Source organism: Equus przewalskii, chromosome 7 (genome assembly GCF_037783145.1).
Source record: "Equus przewalskii isolate Varuska chromosome 7, EquPr2, whole genome shotgun sequence".
Lineage (NCBI taxonomy): Eukaryota > Metazoa > Chordata > Mammalia > Perissodactyla > Equidae > Equus > Equus przewalskii.
Genome location: NC_091837.1, coordinates 47,196,461 through 47,218,311, shown reverse-complemented (window position 1 = coordinate 47,218,311; position 21,851 = coordinate 47,196,461). Strand labels below are relative to the sequence as shown.

The following is a 21,851-nucleotide window of genomic DNA, read 5'->3' as shown; positions in this document are numbered from 1 at the left end:
CTTGCTAATTCTCATAGCATAGTTGTGAAATAGGTCATTATTTTCATGGTTTTTTTAAAATGAAGAGCCTCAGACACCAAGATTAAAGGATTGGAACAAAGTGAGTCTTTGTGAAGGCTCAGAATAGAACTCAGAATTTCTAACTGCCCTCGAGGGCGAAGCTTAACTATTTCCCCCAGGTGCTTCTGTGTCAGTTTCCTGTTATTATGGAATTCTGGAAAGACTGTCGGGGTAAATGATGTAGCTGTTTTTTGTTACTTCTGAAGTTAAGTATAAAGTTGTAGCCTTACAAGTGTTACAGTATCACTCAGAGCATAAACAAGGCAGAAGGGAAGGAAACACACTACCTTTGATTAATGAATCGCCCGTAACTGGCAATGCATCTGACTTGAGGTCTCAAATACTCAGTTGAGAATTCTTCAACGGGTATGATACAAATCTGATGCTGTTGAGCAAACACAATGCAAAAAGGTACATCGTGTTATCAGCAAAGCCAATGGTACAGTCAAACGTCCTCTTTAAAAAAGCTGTTAAGTAAAGAATTCATCCAGAGAAATTATAATTGTTATTTTAAAGTAGTAAAAATTGCAGGATGGCACTCCCTATGGCATCATTATGTGCAACAAATCCTTTTTACTGCTATACAGGATCACTGACTAAATTGCTCTTGGAATAATTATATAAATAAACAAAATCAAATAAAAGTTTGCAAACAACTCTTTGTTAGTGACTTTTGGTGCCTGTTTTCTCTCCCGCCCTGGGCCGATGCTGGCTCTTCAGATCCCTTGGTAGGCAGAGGGGGGATATGGCTGGCAGCCAGGGAGCCTGCTGTTCAGAGAGATGGCTGCTCCTGCTAAACATGCTCCTCTATGATAAAGGACTCAGAGGATGACTCGTATCTCAGGCACATTTGGACTTTGTTGAAGAAACTGTCTCTAGAGCTAGTTTTTGAATCACACAACAAATTCAGTCATAAACTTATCAATACGTTTCAATTTTTTTTCCATTTTTTTTATTAAGGTTATGAAAGTTAACATCCTTGTGAAATTACAGTTGTACATCATTATTAGTCATGTTGTAGGTACACCACTTCACCCCTAGTGCCCTCCCCCCACCCCCCTTTCCCCTGGCAACTACTGATCAGTTCTCTTTGTCCATATGTTAACTACCACCTATGAGTGGTGTCATACAGATCAATACGTTTCATTTTAAGTCAAAACTGTATTACCAGCTTGATCACAAAGCTATTCAGTAACAACAAAATCTTTTATTGAACATCTGCTATATGCCAGGCACTCAGACTGGGGAATCCTGCAAGACCAGGATGGATAATACCCCCGCCCTCACGGAGCCTACTTTCTAGTCAGCCTTGACTACGAATGACATTCGGCTATTTCGAAAGGGCAAACTGATGTTTAAAAGATGAAGATTCAGCCCCATTATAATTTCCAAAGATGAAGAGGTTAAGATTCACCTGGATTGTTATGTTTAAAAAGAGAGACATAACTTTTTCAAATGTCTTAAATTAGCATATAATTTATATAATAATTTTTAAAAACTGAATTCCAGGTGCTTCTTAAGAGGCAGCTCAAATTTTAATGTCGTCAAGGACAAATATTTAAAATACACTAGAAAGGCTGCCTGGCATTTCCCAGAGTGTGATACATGTTTAACATTAGCAGTAACAGGAAGCTGCTTCATACCGAGAGAATCTCATGATCCCTGAGATATTTACTGTAAATCTGGCCACGCCTTCCTAGCCCAGATCCCACTGCCTCTGTTTACCAAAATTCTCAATATTTAAGCTGTGTTATTAAAAGCATGGGCATGAAGGGTATTTAATCTGCCAAACTTGGCATTTTAAATCTTAATAGTATATATCTAATTAACTGAATAATACCCTTTTTGAAACAGAGTAACAATAGTGTGGCAAAAAATACTGGGTGACTACAACCTTGAAAATTTGGAGGGAATTTGCTAAGAAACTAATAGATGTAATAAAATAGTAAAATGGGAAAGAAAATAAACAGTAACTAAGAGCATTTCTATACACCAGCAATAATAAACTAGGAAATACAATAACAAATGGTGTTTCATTCATAATACTAACAATGAATAAAGATTAAGGAAAATTAATTGTGAGATGTGTTCAAATATGATGACTAAACTTTATTGGGCGTTATAGAAAAGGCTCAAACAAATGAAGAGGTGAGACAGATTTCTAGCTGGGAAGAATAAACATCATAAAACTGGCAATTCTCCACAGGTTAATTTTATAGATGTAGTGCAAACCCAGCCAAAATTTTAATAAGCTTTTTAAAAACCCAGATATCAACCAAATGCTTCTAAAATTCAATGGGCAAAACAGAAGCATACCAGAAGGAATCGGGCCATATGTGCTTTGAGCCGAATGTCTGCATCTGCTAACAGCTCATACACGGGGATGCGGCTCCTGCCATCAGTCACAGCACTCCGGCAGAGGACACTGCAAGAGGGAACAGAGTTGGCTCAGCCTAACTCCCCTGGTCTCCCTCACTTTGCATCTCCCTATGGGGTAACATTGCTCTTCAGTTTCTCTTGTTTATAGCCGGGTGGCCAATAGTGAAGTTTTCTGCACGACGAGTTTAAGATGGATGCTGCCCCCCCCAATCCCTACGGGGAAAAGAACCTTCTCACTGTGGTCCAAGCTAAAACTCTCAGAGCTAAAGGCCTTGCTCACTTTTTCCATCAGGCTTTATGGAATACTTGGTTTAGTCATCGGAAGAAAGAGCCCCAGGGTCAGTCATGTCTGATCTCTAAGGCACAACCTTCTGGGAAATTTACCAATATCCTTGGAACTGTTGGCGATTAAAGTTGCCCAGTGACCTCACAATGACATCCCAGGCCACTTCAGTAAGTGCAGCTGGCCTTACACCAGCTGTGAGAAACCCAGAGCTGCTTTTGGAAGCTCTGGCTGTTCCTCCTTCCTCATTTCTACCAGTGGTGTTCCTTCCTTCCATGCCATCAGATGAAACACAGAGCTCAGGAACCTTGAAAAGGTCACAGTTTTGAACCAAAGAATATACTCTAATGGTAAAACCCCAAAATGAAGTATTTTTTGAGGAATTTTCTGACTTCATACGCTGTAGCAACTTTCCTGTCTGTAGATATAATTTAGAACTAGAGACATACTGAAAGAAAACGACCATCTCTGGGAAATATTTGAAACAATTTATGCAACGACTTTTTTGGTGTAGAAAGAGCCAAGCACACTTTGTAGCATATATTAGAAACTGAATAAATAGTCCTTTTCTTTTCCCTTTCGTGCATGTGTGTGGGGGTGTGAATGTGTGTGTCAATTAAAATGCATTCCTTTTGGCTTCAAGCATAATCTTGGGAGTTAACTATATTAAGCGATTGCCTTAGGCTTAGTTTTATCCTTATCCTCTAGGACATTCTTATTAAGAATAGACCAACAGTAATAACTGAATTGATTTAATCATTAATGAATCACATCCCTTATGGAGGGCAGACCAGATTGATCACAGCACTATGATGAAAAGTGGTATTCCCACTAGCACCGCTACTTTTCTGCTGGCATATTGCTTTTTGACAACACAGTTAGAACTCAGTTGAGAAATGCTGGAAAAGCTGCAACGGTAAAAGGGCTTGTCATTTGAAACAGGTTTTTACAGGTCAAATCTTTTCCAATTCCACCTATTTTTGGATTCCAGTACTTGTAGCCTGTTCATTTTCGCTCGTTCACATGACAGCCAAAGTGGAGAAAAAGCAAATATTTTAGACAAGTGAAAAAACACCATGGGACTTTCCTGGGATTGGTTAAATACAATAAAAATGATTCCTAGCCCAACACAATACTGTCTTGGTATTCTTAATGACAGACACTGGCAAAGGAGAACTTTGGTGTTGTCACGTCCGGAGCCAAAACGATCTGCAGAATATCATGCAGTTCTCCCCAAAAATGCCATTCAGACAAAGGCCATGAAACAATGCTTATGGCTTAAGGAATTCCAGGAGGGTGTCCTTTCTCTCTTTAGTTTTGAAATCACTCCTCCGCTTGGCATAGATATTCTCAGGTTCTTCTGAGATGATTCAAAGAGTCACCAGGGTCATTATGAATGTTTCCTCCTGTCCCTTTAGCCATCTCCACTTTGCATCCTGTGGGGCAGGGATGAAGCCACGTGATCTGGAAGGTGGAAGCAGTCAGAGAGTTGAACTGGAGGGAGGACTTGGATGGATGGGGTATGGAGATTTGCTCCAGGCCATGTAGCCAACAGGCTCCAGAACTCAGGTGGCGAGGTGACCCACCCATCTGGGAGTGTACATTCCAGCGGTTGCTGACCTCACATATAGATGCAACTACTATTTTCAGATAATGACAGAACATTCTGCAAAACTTTTATGGCCCATCTGGTGCTCTTATTAAAAATCCAAATGCAATTATAGTCTTTGTTTTTTTTATCATCATGCCAGAGATAAGAGCAGATTAGATTTTTTAATAAGATTTTTAAAAGAAGCTTTCACAGTTTCTTTTTTAGAGTCGCTGAAGTGTGATGTTAATTCAATAACCATTTCATCAAGTCTCATAAAAGTTTCCATTCTAAGCTACTAAAAGTAACTCTTTCAAAGTCTTTCATTTGCAAAACAGGGAAAATGTCCCACTACTTCAGGTCATCTTGGGTTTGACAAAAAGCAACATGAAAGCAGAGGTAACAAAATGTTGAAGGCCTCAGCCAAGAAGTGGGTGGGTTCCTTGCAGTCCTCTACCTGCTGTCTCAAGAGACTCTGACTTCCAGTACCATTTGTCATACAGTTAATCTCACGTGGAAACACTCCTTGCACTAATTCTTTAATTAAAGCATGCTCTGAACATCTGCATACATCTCGAGACACTATGCAAAGAAAACAATTTTTAATAAATCCTTGTCAGAGCTCTTGGAAGGGATGAACTTCATCAGGGTGAATTTTAAAATCGTTTGTCAAATTATTTTTCACCTGACAATCATCAAACATTAATTATCCCCAGTTCTGAAGCATGTGTTGTGAAGACAGGTATGACAGAGAATGAGTCTTTTCCCCTATGTCACGCACCCATGTACTCTCCACAGCATTTGAGGTGAAAGCACTGTTCTGAGTTCACTGTTCCACACAGGGGTGACAGAGAATAAAATAAAAATGGCGCTGCTTCATGTGAATCTGAGCCAAAATGGTAAGAAGAGCATACAGCTTTTAAAGAAAATGCAACATCTTCAAGACGCTGCCCACGGAGAAGCCTCCCAATACCCACACTGGGGGTGACCTTGGATCCCACAACTAGTCCCCTGCTTGTTTTTAAGATTGGCCTTGTGAAATTAAAAAAAGAAACTTCAGCTGAATTGGAGTCAGGAAGGTCTGTAGGGGGAGCTCTCAGGAAGAAACCTACACAGGCATCTCCAACAGGAAGTGCGACTACTTTACTATCTCAGCAGGAGGAAGGAAGATGTCTCTCCCACTCGGCAACAGCCCAGCCAATGAGAGACTGAAGCAACCCAACCAATGAGAAGCCTCCACACTTCTGACGTCCAGTTTCCTCCACTGGACTCTGTTTATTACAGCCTCTGCCAATTCCCCCTTTTCTTTTATAAATGCAAACCCTTCCTTTGTTTCTCTGGATTTGCTTATGATCTGCCATAGCCAGCATATCTGAAATTGCAATTCTTTTGGTTGTTCCTGAATAAACTCGTTTTGCAGGTAAAACAACTGGCCAATTTACTTTTTAAGTTGACAACCTCAAAAAGGAAAAAGCTTTCCAATCCAGACAATAACCAAAGTTCCCAAAGCAGACTTCCTGTTGTTCAGTGACAGAGGGACACACAGGGCAGGACTGATTACCTGTACTTGCAGCTGTAGATGTCCACCTGGCCTGCCAGGACAGACCCGGAACTCTCCATGTGCACATCAACCACAGACAGCTGGTCTACTTCTGTGGCATACTCAACCAGCAGCACGTAGCGGCCAACCTGTGGGACCCGCAGCCGCAAGCGCAGTTCCACCTGTCAGAGAGCCCGAGGAGACAAGTGTGAAACGTATGGATGCATTTACATAGGCAACGGTGAAAATAGGGCTGAGTGAATCCTGGAAATAATTTTATATGTCATCATAGTAAGAAATGTGGTCCTATAGGTGGGGATGCTGGATAAAACACAGGATGCTCACATAATTATTGTTTGTTTCTCTGCAATTCAAATTTAATGGGGCATCCTGTATTTTTATTTTCTAAATCTGGCAACCCTACTTATAGGGGCTTCTACTCTTTCTACCCGTATATTTGCCTTGTTTCTCAAGGCACAAGACACACCAAAACTTGAAGTAAAAATGAATTTCCAATGGGAGATAAAAAGAATGGAAGTATGCCTTGAAGTTCTTTAACTATTCTTTAATTAAACAAGAAACTTTAAATTATAAAGATGGAAATATTATAAAGTGACACACACACCCTGCTCCTAGGATAATGACTAGTAATAACTAGGTTTTCATACTTCCAAACCATTGCTATGCGTGAAGACGCACACACATATACTTTTTTTTTTTAGGGAAAACTGTGCTCATGGTAGGCAATCATGGATGCTTTTGCACCATCACGGCAGAGCTGAGTTGCTGCAACAGAGGCTGTATGGCCCACAGAGCCAAACATATTTACTACCTAGCCCTTTACAGAAAAAGTATGCCCACTCCTGACCTTGCCTATCACTTAGGAGCTTGGAGTCTGGAGTCATGCTGCCTCCAGCTGTGTGATCTTCAGCAAGTTATTTAACATCTGTATCCAAGTTACTTAACACAGTATCCTCTTCTGTAAAAATGAGGATAACAATAGTACCACATCTTATGATTATTATGACAATGAAGTGAATTAATATGTGAAGAGCTCTTAGAACTGTATTTGGCATGTCATAAGCATTATATAAACTTTGATGATTTTTGCTTTTTGCCATGACTTGCTTTTTTTATTCAACAGTATGTCATATGTCTATATCAGTATATGTGAATATACTACATTGTTCTAACGACTGCCTACCATTCCATAATATGAATATAAAATAATTTAGCCGATCTCCTAATGATGAGCACTAAGGTTGTCTCTAATTTTCCCTACAACACATAATGCTATATGATCAGCCTTGCATATACATATATCCTTATGCTAGCATTTCTGTAATATTCCTAGAAGCAGAATTGCTGGGTCAAAGTGTGTGTGCGTATTTAATACCTGGGCCAATATTAGAACTACATTCCTTAGCAGTTTAACCCACTTCAGCCCATAAGCTTAGGCCCACACTTAATTAAAGATTTTAATTAAGCCACACTTAATTAAAATCTCCTGCCCCTTGCCTTTAGGAAATTCACATTTACTATTCCTTCTGTGCAGCTCTGCACCACACAACTGCTATTTTCCACAGTGATTTTTCTATCACTTAAATAATAGAAAGACTTCCCTCAGTGAAAAAATGTGGATTATCCACACCACTTTTCTACTCTGGGTTATAGAGTGAAATAAGGCACTGCCATTGGTCCACGTGGGGAGGTTATTACCAGCATTTCTCCCCTGGGCATGTCCAAACAAGGGCTTGTCTGTTTTTACCCCACCACAAAACACATACAGGCCAAGGATGGATTGAGCTTTCTTCTAGAAGTTATTATTGCCTGCCAGTTCTATCATATCACTCTATTATAAATTTCTATTACTCTTTCCACTCTGAGTCCTGTGAATTGACTTTTGCAAGAATGTTGGAAAGGTGTAAAATATATTTGATGCTAAAGTGGGTTTTGAGAAACTCAGATAAAAGACAAAAGACGGCAAACAGGAACTTTACTGTTTGTTCTTTGTTATAAGTTATTTATCTTTAAAAAAGGGAACTTTAATGGAACCAGTGTTAACTTAGGGGAATCTTTCTGGTTTTATGGTACAGAATTGCCTTCACCTTATTATCAGTATTTCAAGATAAAGGCATAAAAGATGAGTTTATCCAATCTGCTGCTTACACAAAGCTAAGAGGAATAACTAACATGTCTCATGTCAAAATGGGGATTCAAAATTAGTCAGTCAACATATACTTATTAAACACCTACTCTATGCCAGCCCACCAGCAAGGTGATGGGAATACAATGAGAAACAAGACAGACCTGGTCTCTGCCTTCAAACAGAGTTTATTCAAATAATTAGATAATTAGGCAAATACAACGTGAAATTACATGTATGACAAATGCTCTGAAAAAGTGCTATGGGAATATGTAAGGGGCTGCCTGAGCTAGTCAGGGAGATGAGCATGGAAGGGAAGATTTCCCTGAAGAAGCAACAGCTTAGCTGAGTACTGTAGGACAAGGAACAGATGACCAGGCTATGAGGGGAGGGAAGCGAATTCATGTAGAAGGAACAACCTGCAGGAGGAATGACATACAGTGCTGTAGGGTAGCATATCATGTAGGTCCAAGAGACTGAATGCAGGCCACAGTGGCGCAGAACAGAGAGGAAGAGGATGCATGATAAAATTAGAAGGTAGGAAAGCCAGCCTTATACGGCATTAAAATTTTTTGTCTCTATCCTAAGAGCAATGAGATGTTATTGTAATATTCCAATTGTGTGTGTGTGAGGGTAGGGCAAGAAGTCAGTGATGATTAGATATTTCTATCAAAATGATTATGCTGACGATAGTATAGAGAAGGGATTGGGAGATGCAATGGGCAAGAGCTGATGTGGGTGAGCTAATGAGGAAGTTACTGCAGAGATCCTCATAAAGGATGATGGTGTATTGGACAAGAAAGATAGAAGAAGAGAAGTGGAGATACTCAAGAAAAATTTGGGAAGTAGACTCGGGGATAGGTTGGCTTTGGTGGGAGACATGGGAGAAGTCATAGATGATGCTAAGAATTCCGGTTTATGCAATTAGATGAATGGTGGCACCGTTTACTTAGGAAGGGTACACTAAAACAGAATTTGAGATCCCTTTGAGACATTCAAAAGGTGGTATCAAGAAGGAAGTTGGGTATGCGACTCTGCATATAAAAGGAGAGATATGACTGAACATACCAATTTGGGAGTTATCTGTGTAGAGTTGGTATCTAACACAATAGGCATGAATGAGACTGCTTAGGGAGGAATATAGAGTAACAAGACAGGAGCTAAGACTGAACCTCGACAATTTCCCACATTCAACGGATACACAGAAGAGGATGAGCTGCATGTGATATTTTGAGGAAGCAGCCAGAGAGGTAGGAAGAGAACCAGACTACTCTTAAATTATGGAAAACAAAGTAAGAGAGTGTTTTTAAATGGAAAGAGAAACAAGCATTGAAAGCTGCTGAGAAGTTAAACAAACAAGTAGATGAGGACTAAAAAATATCCACTGGATTTAGTGACAAGGATATCAGTGGAAACCTTGGTAAAAAAAAAAAAAATAATGAAGTAGGGAGGCGAAAGCCAGACTGGTGTGGGTTGAGGTGTGAGTGGAGAGTAAAGAATTAGAAATAGTGAGTGTAAGCAGGTCTTTGGAGAAGTTTGGCTGTGAAGAGTAGAAGAGTTATGGAGCAGTGGCTGAAGGATTGTGGGGGGGGGGGCAGTTTTAATAATAATAGGATAGAATTTAGCATAAAAAAAATTTTTTTTAAACATTGGTGCCTGAGCTAACATCTGCTTCTATCTTCTTTTTTTTTCCTTCTCCCCAAAGCCCCCTAGCACATAGTTGTATATTCTAGCTGTGAGTGCCTCTGGTTGTGCTATGTGGGACGCTGCCTCAGCATGGCCTGATGAGCAGTGCCACGTCCTGGCCCAGGATCCAAACCAGTGAAACCTGGGTTGCCGAAGCAGAGCGTGTGAACTTAACCACTTGGCCACAGGGCTGGCCCCAGAATTTAGCATTTTTAAAATGTGTGGGTGACTTCCAGTTCAGATGGCACAGTAAATTCACATTTGCTATACCCCTCCTGCTCCAAAAGATAGCAACTATAAATAAAATGTTTTAAAAGGAAAACAAAAAAATATATTTGGAATTAAAAGTAAACAGACGATGGAATAGTAAAAAGTAAAAGAAAAATTAGAAACGGCACTGGGGCTGAAGTTATAGGCTTGCTGACCTCCAGGTCTGGAAGCAGGCTGTTTTGGTCAACAATTCAGCTCATGCAGAGTAAAGAGAACTGAAGATGCTCCATAAGACAGCAGCCAGATCCAGGCTCATTTTTTGAAGCCAAAGATATGGGTTCCCTCAAATCAAGAAAAGGTGGAAAAAAATTGCTGACAATCTACCACTTGGGTTTTGGCTTTATAAAAAGCTGACGAATTGGGAATCAAAAATCAAAGATGCAGCCTCACGACCAAGAAACTGAGTTAAGCCACTCACTGGCTCAGTGTCTAAATCTATGCTACCCCCAGGATCACAACAATAGAGGTGGCACATTGTAATGCCTGGCTCTAGGCTAAGGGTCCAGAGGACTAGGTAATACATTGCAAAAATAATAGGCTGAAATGGGTGTAGAGAAAAAGGGAAAGGTAAAAACTTCTCATTTAAAATAAGCCAATATGCCTACAAACAAATTAGCCTTCGAAACATTAATAAATCTAATGTTAAGAAAGATAAGCAACAATATGATCAGTTAGAAGATGAGTTCATGCTAGATGAGACAAACTCTATGGAATAGTCTGACAAAGACTTTAAAATAAGTATAGTGGTCCCTAAGCTGAAATCCCCAAACTCTGAAAAGTGAATCTTTTTTGTAACTTGTTTGGTGGCAAAACCTAACCTAACCTAACCAGTCATCACTTGGTGGCAAAATCTGACTTGAACTGATACAAGTCCACGTACATAGTCTTTATGTATCTCCCTTGGAGTGCCTATTCATGTTTTTCATTGGAGAAATATTAACCTGTTTGATTATAGGGTGTTGCCTAGGACCCCAGTGGAGACGGTGTGTGTGTGTGTGTGCATGTGCACATGTGCAGGTGTGCCCATGTACCATTTTATCTTTTTAAAATCTTAAGAATTCTGATTTCTGAAATATACCTGCTCCAGGAGCATTAACATACTCAAAAAGATAAATGAAACCTCCTTAAAAAGTTAACAAAGTTATAAAACAAAAATTGGCAGAAAACAAGAAAAATAAGTATGAGAAAAAGCCAATTAGAAACCTTTGAGATTAAAAGTATAAATTAAACTGAATCAATAGGCTGGATAAAACCCTAAACTGGTGATAGTGAAACAGAACATTCACATATTCTAAGAGAGTCTTGAGGAATTCACCCAGAAAGAGCCAAAGAGATATAAAATACGAAAGAGCAGTTTGGAGACAGATTGAGAGGCTCTACCATTCGTCCAGTCTGATTTCCAGAAAAGAAGAATATAAGGAATGGCAGGACAACAACATTTGAAGAGATAATACTTGAGAATTTCTCAGGATGAAAGACATAAATCTTCATACTGAAAGTGCATCCTGAGCACTAAATAGATAAATAAAATAAATCCACACCTAAACACATCATAATGTAACTTCAGAATATCACAAATAAAAGTCCATCCTAGGACATCTGGTTAAATATAATAGATTAAATACACATATTTATTGATACTTCCTTTTAGAAATCCCCCCAAATAAGAGTATTTTTTGAATTATAAACCTACAAAGAAAAAGAGAATAGGGAAGAAGAAAAGAACAGACCAAGAAATCAACACAATTTTGGAAGCTGGAAAGCAAACAGATGTTAACAAATGAGACCAGAGAAAGCTGAAACTTAAATTTTCTGTGTGTGTGTGCAGGGTTGGGGTGGGGGTTGGAAGAAAAGACCAAAGAAGTCTCCCAAAGCACAAAACAAGATAAAGAGACTGAAAATCTGGATTAAAGATAAAGGAATAAATTACCAAAGAAATAACTCAACAAAGTTTCTCAGAATGATGGATAGGACTTTCCAGGCTAAAAGGATCTGCTGAGAGCCCAGCACACTAGATGACACACTACCTATATGAAGGCACATCCTTGTGAAATTTCAGAACATGAGAAATAAAGAGATGATTCCAAAAGCTTTAAGAAAAAGGGAAAGCAAGTTGCAGCCAAAGGATTGAGAACAGAATGTAATTTCTCAACAGCAACACGTGAAGCTAGAAGTCAATGGGAAAATGTCATCAAATTCTGGAGAGAAATTATTTCCAACCTAGAATTCTATATCTAACCAAAGTAAGAATTAAGATTGAGAGTAGAATAAAGATATTTTCAGATATGCAAGGTCTCAAGAAAAAAGAAAATGTACCTCCTATGTAGTCCTTGTCAGGAAGCCATAGGAGGCTATAATCTACCAAAATGAGAAAGCAAAAAAACAACAACAACAAAAAAGGAAATTCCAATAGTTAAGAATAAGAGGATTCAATACAGCAGATATGAAAAGTGAATATCTAGGACAGTGGCGTGATGACGAAAATTTTAAGGAGATGGCTGTGCCTCAGGTGCAGAGACTACATTCCGGAGTAAAGAGGAGAGATGAAGGATTCCAGGAGAGATGTCTCCAAGAAGAAATGGAGGAAAGAAAAAAGAAAGAAAGGGAGGGAGGGTATGTGATACATTTGAATTGAGATAAAACTTACTGTAAGTCTATGGGAAAATAAAAATAAAATTTCTAGACACAATAATAAGTTGGAGGTTGGTTTACAATGGGTAAATAAGCATGCGAAGGTCCAAGTCATGTACAAGAAAAGAACAGAATTACTGAATAACTTTACACTTTGTTGGAAAACTTTATACTTAAGAAAGATACTTGTTAAAACGTTCAGGGTAACCCCTAAAAACTAGAAAACAAAATATACCTACCAAATCATCAGGGAGATAGAGAAAACTGTCACAATCAAACAGAAGTCAGAAAACGATGAAAAATAAAAGGCAAATAAAAAGCTAGTAAACAAAGTAAAGAAGATGGTAAAAATAAGTTGAAATATGCCAGTAATCACAACAAATATAAATGGATTAAAGTCACATCATAAAACAGTGATGATCAGATTGAAATATAAAAAATCAAGCTATATATTTATTTACAAGACACAGAGGCTTGCAGCGTATACAACAGGTGCGGCTGACATAAAAAGATGAACTTTCCAGATTCTCTTTCTCAGAGAGAATAAAGAAGGGAGACTCAAGTGGTTAGGAGGTAACAAAGAAGTGGGACCAGAGCAGCCTTCATGGCATGTGTGTGAGACAAAGAGCTACCGAGTAAGCAAAGGAGGCCACTCAGTAGAAGGATTTGTGAACAGACAAACACACCGAGAGAAGAGGATGCCTCTATTAGAACCAGGCAGCTCTGTCCCTCCAGGATTTCTGAGAGACCTGAATGCACTCAAAACCTGCCCTTGGAATCCTGCCAGACATCTCTGGGGAAAAAACACCCCTTCACATGAGCTAGATTTAGTAGATTGCTCTTCCTTTCAGCCCAGAGTTCTGACTCTAACACACACCAGCAATATGGCTAACAATTACTGGGCCATCACTGTGTGCCGGGCACCCCAATGAGTCCCATGTGGATTATCTTATTTACTAGTACCCATGAGGTAGCTACTATTCTTATCTCCATTTTGTATACTAGTAAATTCAGGCCCAGGGAGATTTCGCAGCTAGTTAGTGGTGACCCAAGACATGAACCCAGGCAGTTTCACTCAAGAACCATTCCCTTACCACCACATTACCCATGGTTTCCAAAATGGAGGAAGGATTACTCAGCATTGCTCCAGGTGGCCTATGATGACCAAAAGTTAGACATTATAATGAGCCAGATTTTGGCTTCATATAAAAAGGACTTTCTAATAATTATGGTTTATTTAAAAATGGAATAGGCTACCTCTAGAAGAACTGAGTCCCACATCAATTTAAGTATTCAACAGAGGCTAAATGAATATCTAACAAGGATAATGTAGAAAGAATTCTTCCACAGGAAGGGAAATCAGATTATTTCTAAGACCTCTTCCAACTCCCTTAGTCTCTGAATTTTAGCACAATGATCTATTACAGTGCTGTCCAACAGAACTTTCTGTGACGGCAAAAATATTCTACAATCTGTGCTGTCCAAAAGGGTGGCCACTAGACATATGTGATTACTGAGCACTTGAAATGTGGCTAGTGCAACTGAGGAACTGAATTTTTAGCTTCACTTAAGTTTAATTAATTTAAATTTATATAGCCACATGGGGCTAGTGGCTACTGTATTAGACAACACAAGTCTGTAAGCATTCAGACAAAAAGTAAAAAAGGACTGTTAAATAAAACTGGACAGCCCAGGGCTTAGTTTTATGCATCATGCAGATATCATAGCTCAGTGATGTGGCTCTGGGCTAAGTCAGAGGCAAGGACACCTCCTGATGAATCCTTGGCATAACTTCCTGAAGATTAGTCTGTCTCAACTGTACCTCCCTGCTGTCTGCGGAACACACACACACACGTGCATCTGTATACATGTATGTATATGCATACACACGTATGTATGTGCATATGCGTGTGTGTATACGCACAGGTAGGGAGGGATATGGCAGTCTGTTAGTATTAGAACAGAGTGGAAGGAAGATCATTTTGTTTTTATTTATGCATATCTATATATTTTACTTATAAGTATATATTTTTTGTAAAATAAAAATTCTTATAAAATAAAATGAAATAAAGACTAAACTTAAGAAATATCCTTAAAATCTTATAACTGCTACCTTGAAAATGTTAGGAATGTAGTTTACAAAAAGGTACACATCTAAATGTTCAGTGAGAATTAATACCATATGCCTTTTCATTCTACACATTTAATCCCCCCAAATGAACATTTTCTCAAAGGTACAAATGGAATGGAAAAGAAATGGAAATATAGTGGAGGAAGCTTTTCTTCAGGGTCTTCATGTGGAGGTGTTGTGTTGCGCGTTCTTATTGTTATGATTGATATATAGTACTTCTAACTCAAACCTTAAATTAGTATAGTCCTACATTGTTTTGAGGTTCAAAGAACTCTTGGAAAAAAGCAACGCCAAGACCTGTGGTAACCTGTCTTGTGAGCCATGAGGGAGGCGCCTTGGGGTGTAGCAGTTCCAGATTCTGAGCTCAAGGAATTCAGCTGTTAGAAATTGCTTAGCCTAAGGAGCTGAAGAGTCAGTGAGTGTTGTATCCTTTTAGGGTAAGCTGTTTAGTTTCTGGAAGCCTTTTATAGAGATCTTACCCTGAATCGAGTAGAAGAGGATGTCCCCTTCTAAGTCCAGGGAATCTAAAGGAAAGGATTCTGTGATTGCCCATGTTCCCCGGCAAGTCTAGAAAGTGTTTGACGACCAGCCTTACCATGTCTCAGTGTGGTGAACCACCCAGCCCTAAGCTGAATCAGAGCACTCAGTCCCGCTTTAATTAATACCTCTGAGGAATTCTTGCAGGTTGCCCTGAATTTGAGAAGCTAATACTGCCAAGGGTTTTCAGCAGACACAGACGGGAGGTAGTAATAGCTTTGACAGTAAATAAAAGGCTGCCCCACCTCTCTCCCACTGAGGTCCGCCATGACTGGGTGTGCGGGGGTGGGCTGGCTCATTGCCAAGGGTCTTGGCTCCCCATCAAGCAGGAAGTGTCTGGCCTCACAAGCCAGGGCACAGGGGAATCGGGTCACTGGCAAATGCTGGTAAAGCAAGCAACTTCAAAAACAACAAAATACAACAGTTACAACTGAGAACATAACACAAAGCATCCCCAAGGACTCTTAGCCATTCCATTCATTCATCATTCTTCAAAAACTTTTACTAAGTGCCGACTTTGGCAAGTGGGTGGTAAATTTTCATCCGCATGAGGAATGGAAGAAATAAAGGTCCACAAACCCAAATTCTATCATAAGGTCTTCCCCTTACCAGGTGCATGACCTCGAGGACATTATTTGAGCATTCATCAGCATTTCCACATGCTAGAGGGTGGAAGTCACTCTTAAGGGCCAGCTACAGTGTGCAAAATGCTTTGTGATTCTTACGTGAAAGACAGTCGACTGCCACAGAGAAAAATCACAATTAAGGAATTATCCAGGGCATCCTGCTGCAGCTGTGACCCTGAGGCCTATTGTGAAGCCTGGCACCAAAGGCTCCTGAGTTAGAGGACCTGGATGGTGCACCTGCTGCCCATACTAACTTCTCTTGGGGAGGTCCTGCGTCAGCACACGGCTCTGTGACTGGCAGCTGCAGCGAAGATGCCTCATAGTAGTCCCTGGGGAGCAGCACCAGGTAGTCCTAGAAAATAAAGACCAAAAGGACGATTACTCATCCTGGTGGTGGGCCTACTTTAGTAATAAAATAACCAAACATGCTAGCTAAGTTAATAATAGCCAGGTGAAGCTTGCCAGTTAAACTCTCCACATCAGCTGCCTTGTTCTGCCCCACGGCGCACCAGCACACTCATTGCTGGTGCTTTCAGCACCGAAGCTAAGTGCCTCAGGTGAACGTTTTTAATTTCAAATCTCAGGGAAATTTTACTGCCTCTCCTGGGTTGTTTATAAATTCAAAAATAAAAATAATAAACCCTAAATTGATAAAATATTCCTTTGAAATACTGATTGCCTTCATCACTATAGAACAATGAGTTGCAGGTCACATATTATGGCTTTTTGTTCCCACACCAGAGTGATGCTTGCCTGGCTTGGTATAAAAAGTGATGTTTTGTGATCTTGGTGAATCATAGACTGAAACTGGCCTACTGCCTGTCCCAGGATATGAGAGGAAGAACATGTTCCACTGAGTGTGCCAAAGGAAGCCCACAACGTAAATTCAGCTAAGCAGCTCTTCAGGAAAGAGCAGAGCTCTGGGCTTCTGACACGTGGATGGTGTGACAGCTTCCCAGCAACCCTGGCATCACTGCCTATCTGCAGAGGGAGGGAGGGAGGGAACTTCTTCCACAAGGAGAGACTCATACACAGGCCATAAGGCTTTTTCTCTCTTCACAGACCTCAATTTGTCTCTAATGGAGAAGACGAGAAATGTATGGGAGGGGAAAAGTAGGGACTCAGTGGTCCACCTCAGTGGTCTTACTACCTGAGTGGGTTTTAATTTTAAAGTGGTTATTGTTCTATTAATAAGCTTCCTTAGGTTGGGACCATATCTCCTCACTACTTTATGGTCCCATACATCCCAAAACAGTAAAGGTTGATAATAGGTGCTCAATAAAATATTTTTAGAGACAATGAGGTCATAATATGGAATCATACCTATGAATTAGTACCCAACTGCAGTGACTAAATGTCATGAAGCAGCTTCCATGCCTATGTAATAACTTTTATAACGAACTTCTTTCCATTAGTCCAACTCTGTACCCATTATTGGACATCTGTATCTGGCCTCAAAGGAGTTTTCCTCTTCCTCATTTCTAACATCTGTGACACATTCTTAAACTTTTTTAAAACAACGAAGCTTTCTACCAAGAAGATGCAAGAAAAACAGGGACTCAATGAACAGCACAAACCTTCACATTTTCTCTGTAAGATCCTAGGTTGGGCAAGGACCTGTAAGGATAAGCATTGACTCTAAGGAAGAAGCAACTGAGGCAGGCTTGGACTTAAGGGACTTGCCTAAGGTTTGCTAATGTAGCCAATCACAGGGGTAGTGCCAGAAGGAAGAGCTTTATGTTTTCCACTCTGAGTGCATGAAACCAAGTATTGCCAAAGACTTTATTGTGAAAGCCCTTGCTACAAGCTAAAGCAGGCATCAAAGAGGGCTCTCTCAGACAGCGGTTTTCCATCCCTTGGACTCCCCACAGCCCCATGGCTTCTCTGGCTATTCTGTTAGTGTTCACAGACACAGCCTTTTCCTTAATGAAGAGTTCTCTGTCCAAGGCAATCTCTTTGGTGAGACTATTGCCTACGTTGAAGGTAGAAGAAGGCAGGAAAAGCGCCACGGAGAAGCACTGGCTCCTCCAGTCTCTTCCTTCTCTTTCCACCACCCAGAACTTCACTGATTTTAGGATCTTCTCTTCCTCTAGCTTCATCTGATTCGTTCTACACAATTCCCAGGGAGGCTGATTTTTTTAGATGTCCTTCTGATTCCTGATGAAAAATCCCAAAGACAGTTTTGAAAGGTGGGACATACGCTCATTAAGGTTTTGCATTTATTTTGATATCTTTGAGTCATTATGAGTTATAATTTGTTTTTTGGTTTTTTTTTTGCTTGTGAAAAGCTTGCTGGAAGAATATAAAAGATAGTTTAAGTTGGTTCCTAGGTCATTATGTCACGAGAGGGCAACTGTCATCATAGGTTCCTGTGTCTAAAAGGGAACCAGCTATGATTTTGGTATCTTATAGTCACTGTGGCTCACTGTGGAGGGGACCATCTTAACGGGGGAAGAATCTCCACTCAGAACTCTCTCTTACCAGCAGGACTCCCTCTGCCTTAATACAAGCAATCCATTTCCCTGGTCCAATTGAAAATGGGTCTGCAAAACCATTTCCGGGGACGGTGACAAAGGCTGGCTCCTTACTCGGCAGGAAGATGATTTCTTTGCTTTGAGCAGCACCTATCAGAAATAAAAGGAATTGCTTAGGGCATTTTTCTAGCAGTCATTGTTATGATTTTAGATATTCAGGGTTTTTTTTTTTGTTTTGGGTGAGGAAGATTGTCCCTGAGCTAACATCTGTTGCCAATCTTCCGCTTTTTGCTTGAGGAAGATTGGCCTTGAGCTAACATCTGTGCCAGTCTTCCTCTACTTTGTATGTGGGACACCACCAGAGTATGGCTTGACAAGGGGAATGTAGGTCCATGCCTGGGATCCGAACCTGTGAACCCTGGGCCACTGAAGTGGAGCATCTGAACTTAACCACTATGCCACCAGGCTGGCCCCTTAGATATTCAGTTTTTAATATTCAGTTTACATCTTGAAAAGTTTAAGATGGTTTACTGATCATATGTCCCGATCAGATTTATTGATATAATTTTAAGAAATCGTATGAATGCATATGTATAAAATAGACTAGAAGGACCTTGATGTTAGCAGAGCCTATGCTGGGATTGTGAGTGATTTTTTAATTTGTTAAATGATTGACTATATTAATGCATGTAAACTGCTTAGAAAAGTTCTTTGCACATAGTAACTATTCAATATATTACATTAGATATTAAATTATTTTTTTCCTTTTTGTTTATAGGTAATTTAAAATTTTTAGTTTCTAATAAAGAACATGCATTCATTTTGAAATAAAAAGTTTTGGCTTTCTGTTTGATTATTTTAAGGATGCAGTGTGTTTTCCTCTGCAGTGAACAAATAGAGGACCTTCTGTAGAAGGTTCAGAACAAACAAAACTGTTGCGTCTGAGTCCAATTGAGAGTTTTTATTTATTCAGAAGAAATGTTTACTCCAAATCCTTGCATTCAGTCTCCCGGTCTACAAACATCTGTGGGGCCCACTATGGGTCAGGCCTAGAACTAGGTTCTGGGGAGGATGCAGTCAACACAGCCAGCACGGGCTTTGCTCCCCAATAGCAGGGACAGGGGAAGTGAGGGGTTACAGACCAGAAAACAGGAGAATACGGTACAGTGTGGACAGCGGTATTGGGGAGGAGGCACAGGTTACTACAGGAATACACAACTGGGGCTCCTGACTCAGATAGGGGGGCTTAGGAATGGCGTCCCGGAGAATGAGAAAATGAACCAGAATGTATTCCAACTGTTTGAGTAAAGAGAAGGCAAACTGCTGATGGAAGTGTCACCTTGGAGGCAGTGGAAAGAGTCGGGGTCTGACGATTGGGACGTTTGGACAAAGACCAGCCACGTGCTTAGGCAATTGACTACCTCTCAGCTCTGCCTCCTCTTCAACCCTCTTCAGTTCACAAAGTTCTTATCATGTAAAGAAACAGATGCTAAAGTACTCTGTAATCGATAACATTAGACCAGTTTACTAGTCTTACTAGTTCTTCCTGTGGGTTATTAGTTCATCAACCTCCAGCCTCACAAGCTTGGCTGAGACAACTTGGGAGCTTCATTTCTTCCCCCAAGTCTGACTCTGCTGTAAATGCTAAACAAAGAAGCTTAAATTTCTATCCTAAATTAGATTTTCATTGGTGCCATTTTGTATCCTTTTGGAGTCTTAGTGCTTCCTGGAATCTGTTTCCAGAACTGTCGGAAGCCCTAGCTCCTCAAAGAACAGACTTCCAGGCCTCTGACTGTGATGAGATCTGCCCTCTGACTGAGCTTCTCCTCTGCCTTCAGGAATCCCTCGTCCCTGAACGAGGCTGGCATGCTCCTCTCTGGAGCTTTCTTGGGCTTCATGTTTAGAGCGTTCGTCTTAAAAATTCCTATCCTCACCCATTTCTCCTTCAACTATTTGGTTTGCCTGAAACAATGGGAGAATTTAGAGCAGTAGGCCATGGTTTCTCAAATACCACCGCAAAGGTGACACCCACTTTACCATGAATGAGTTATACATTAGCTTTGCCCTGTGGTGATATCATAACCCCCAGGGTTCAGCCAAGGGATAGAGCTTGTTATATCGATTTTTTAAATGACAGTTAATGATCAATTTAATAGCAAAATTTAGATAAGCAGAACGTTAGAGATGGAAAAGGCAGCAAATGACACAGCCCCTGGAGAATGGTCCTATTAGACCACGTGGCAGCTGAATGTTTTCCACGGAGGTCAACTTTGGGAAAGTTAGAGAAAACGTTCCACTAATTCATCATTTCTCAATCCAAAAGAGGCTTAAAAATTTACCCACCTGCTTTAGCCCAGGATGGATAAATAGTTACTCGGCCAGATACTGCTTCAGTTCCAGGGTTAATATATCTCAGAATAACACGGAACAAGGTGAGACTTGATGTCCCCACATTCAACATGATCTTTACTTCATTCTGAAAAATATCAAAAAGCCATAAGGTATAGAAGAGACAACTTGTTAAAAGAAATGAGAGCCAAACAGTGACTTTATTCAAGTTTCACTACTGGGCTTCCCGTGTATACGCACACACATTCACACCCACTCAAGCACCAAGTAACTAACTCTGTGGAAGATGGAAAAGGCAGGCCTAACAATACATTAAAATCACTTACAATTAAAGCTACAATGAAAACATACTCCCTCAGCAACTGAGATCCTCTGTTGACCTTTTTGTAATTAGGTAGACAGAGTGGAATATTAGATGGACAAGGGTTTAGGGAGAGCCACAGCGCTGGGACAACCACCACTGGCTGAAATAGAAAGGTGAGAAATAAAAAGGTGGAAGAGAAGGAAAGGAAAGTGTATTATTTAACACTGTTCCCCTCCCTCCCTTAGAGAGACCATTTGTAAGATAATAGAAAATATATATAGGTCTCTGACCCCTGTTCCTGGCAAATAGCTCCAGGAACCCTTGAAATTTCCTATGTAATAGGAGCACTAGGAGGATCTCTTGTTCTAATATTTGACTTTGACCCTGTCCCTGACATGAGGCTCCTAAAACCCTTGTAAATTCCTAAGTGATAAGATGACTAGGAGCATCTTTGTTCTAATGAGGAGACTCTGGATGGCTCCTGGATAGGGGCTGGTCACCAGAAAGACCAAGCCGTGATTAGAAGCTTGGAATTTTCAGTCCCACCGCCCATCCTCCGGAGAGTAGAGAGGGGGGCTGGAAACAGAGTTGATAATTGATCATGCCCATGTGAGGAAGCCTCCATAAAATCCCAAAAGTATGGAATTCAGAGAGCTTCCAGGTTGGTGAACACATCCACACTGGGAGGGTGACACACCCCAACTCCATGGGGACAGAAGCTCCTGTGCTTGTGACCCTCCCAGAACTAGCCCTATATATCTCTTCATCCAGCTGTTCATCTTTGTCATATCCTTTAATAAACTGGTAAACATAAAAAAGCATTTCCCTGAGTTCCATGAGCAGCTCT

General features: G+C 40.3%; 1 protein-coding gene across 3 annotated transcripts in view; it reads right to left on the bottom strand.

Moving 5' to 3' along the window:
- LAMA3 (laminin subunit alpha 3) overlaps window positions 1-21,851 on the bottom strand; it is a 258,466-nt gene that overhangs the window by 109,986 nt on the left and 126,629 nt on the right. For all 3 annotated transcript variants that reach the window (XM_070629807.1, XM_070629808.1, XM_070629809.1), the window contains 7 exons: window positions 20,695-20,827; window positions 18,359-18,501; window positions 16,132-16,229; window positions 15,497-15,650; window positions 5,872-6,032; window positions 2,377-2,485; window positions 348-445 (listed from right to left, as the gene is read on the bottom strand). In XM_070629807.1, the coding sequence (XP_070485908.1) occupies window positions 348-445; window positions 2,377-2,485; window positions 5,872-6,032; window positions 15,497-15,650; window positions 16,132-16,229; window positions 18,359-18,501; window positions 20,695-20,827 (896 nt within the window). The remainder of the gene's footprint in view (window positions 1-347; window positions 446-2,376; window positions 2,486-5,871; window positions 6,033-15,496; window positions 15,651-16,131; window positions 16,230-18,358; window positions 18,502-20,694; window positions 20,828-21,851) is intronic.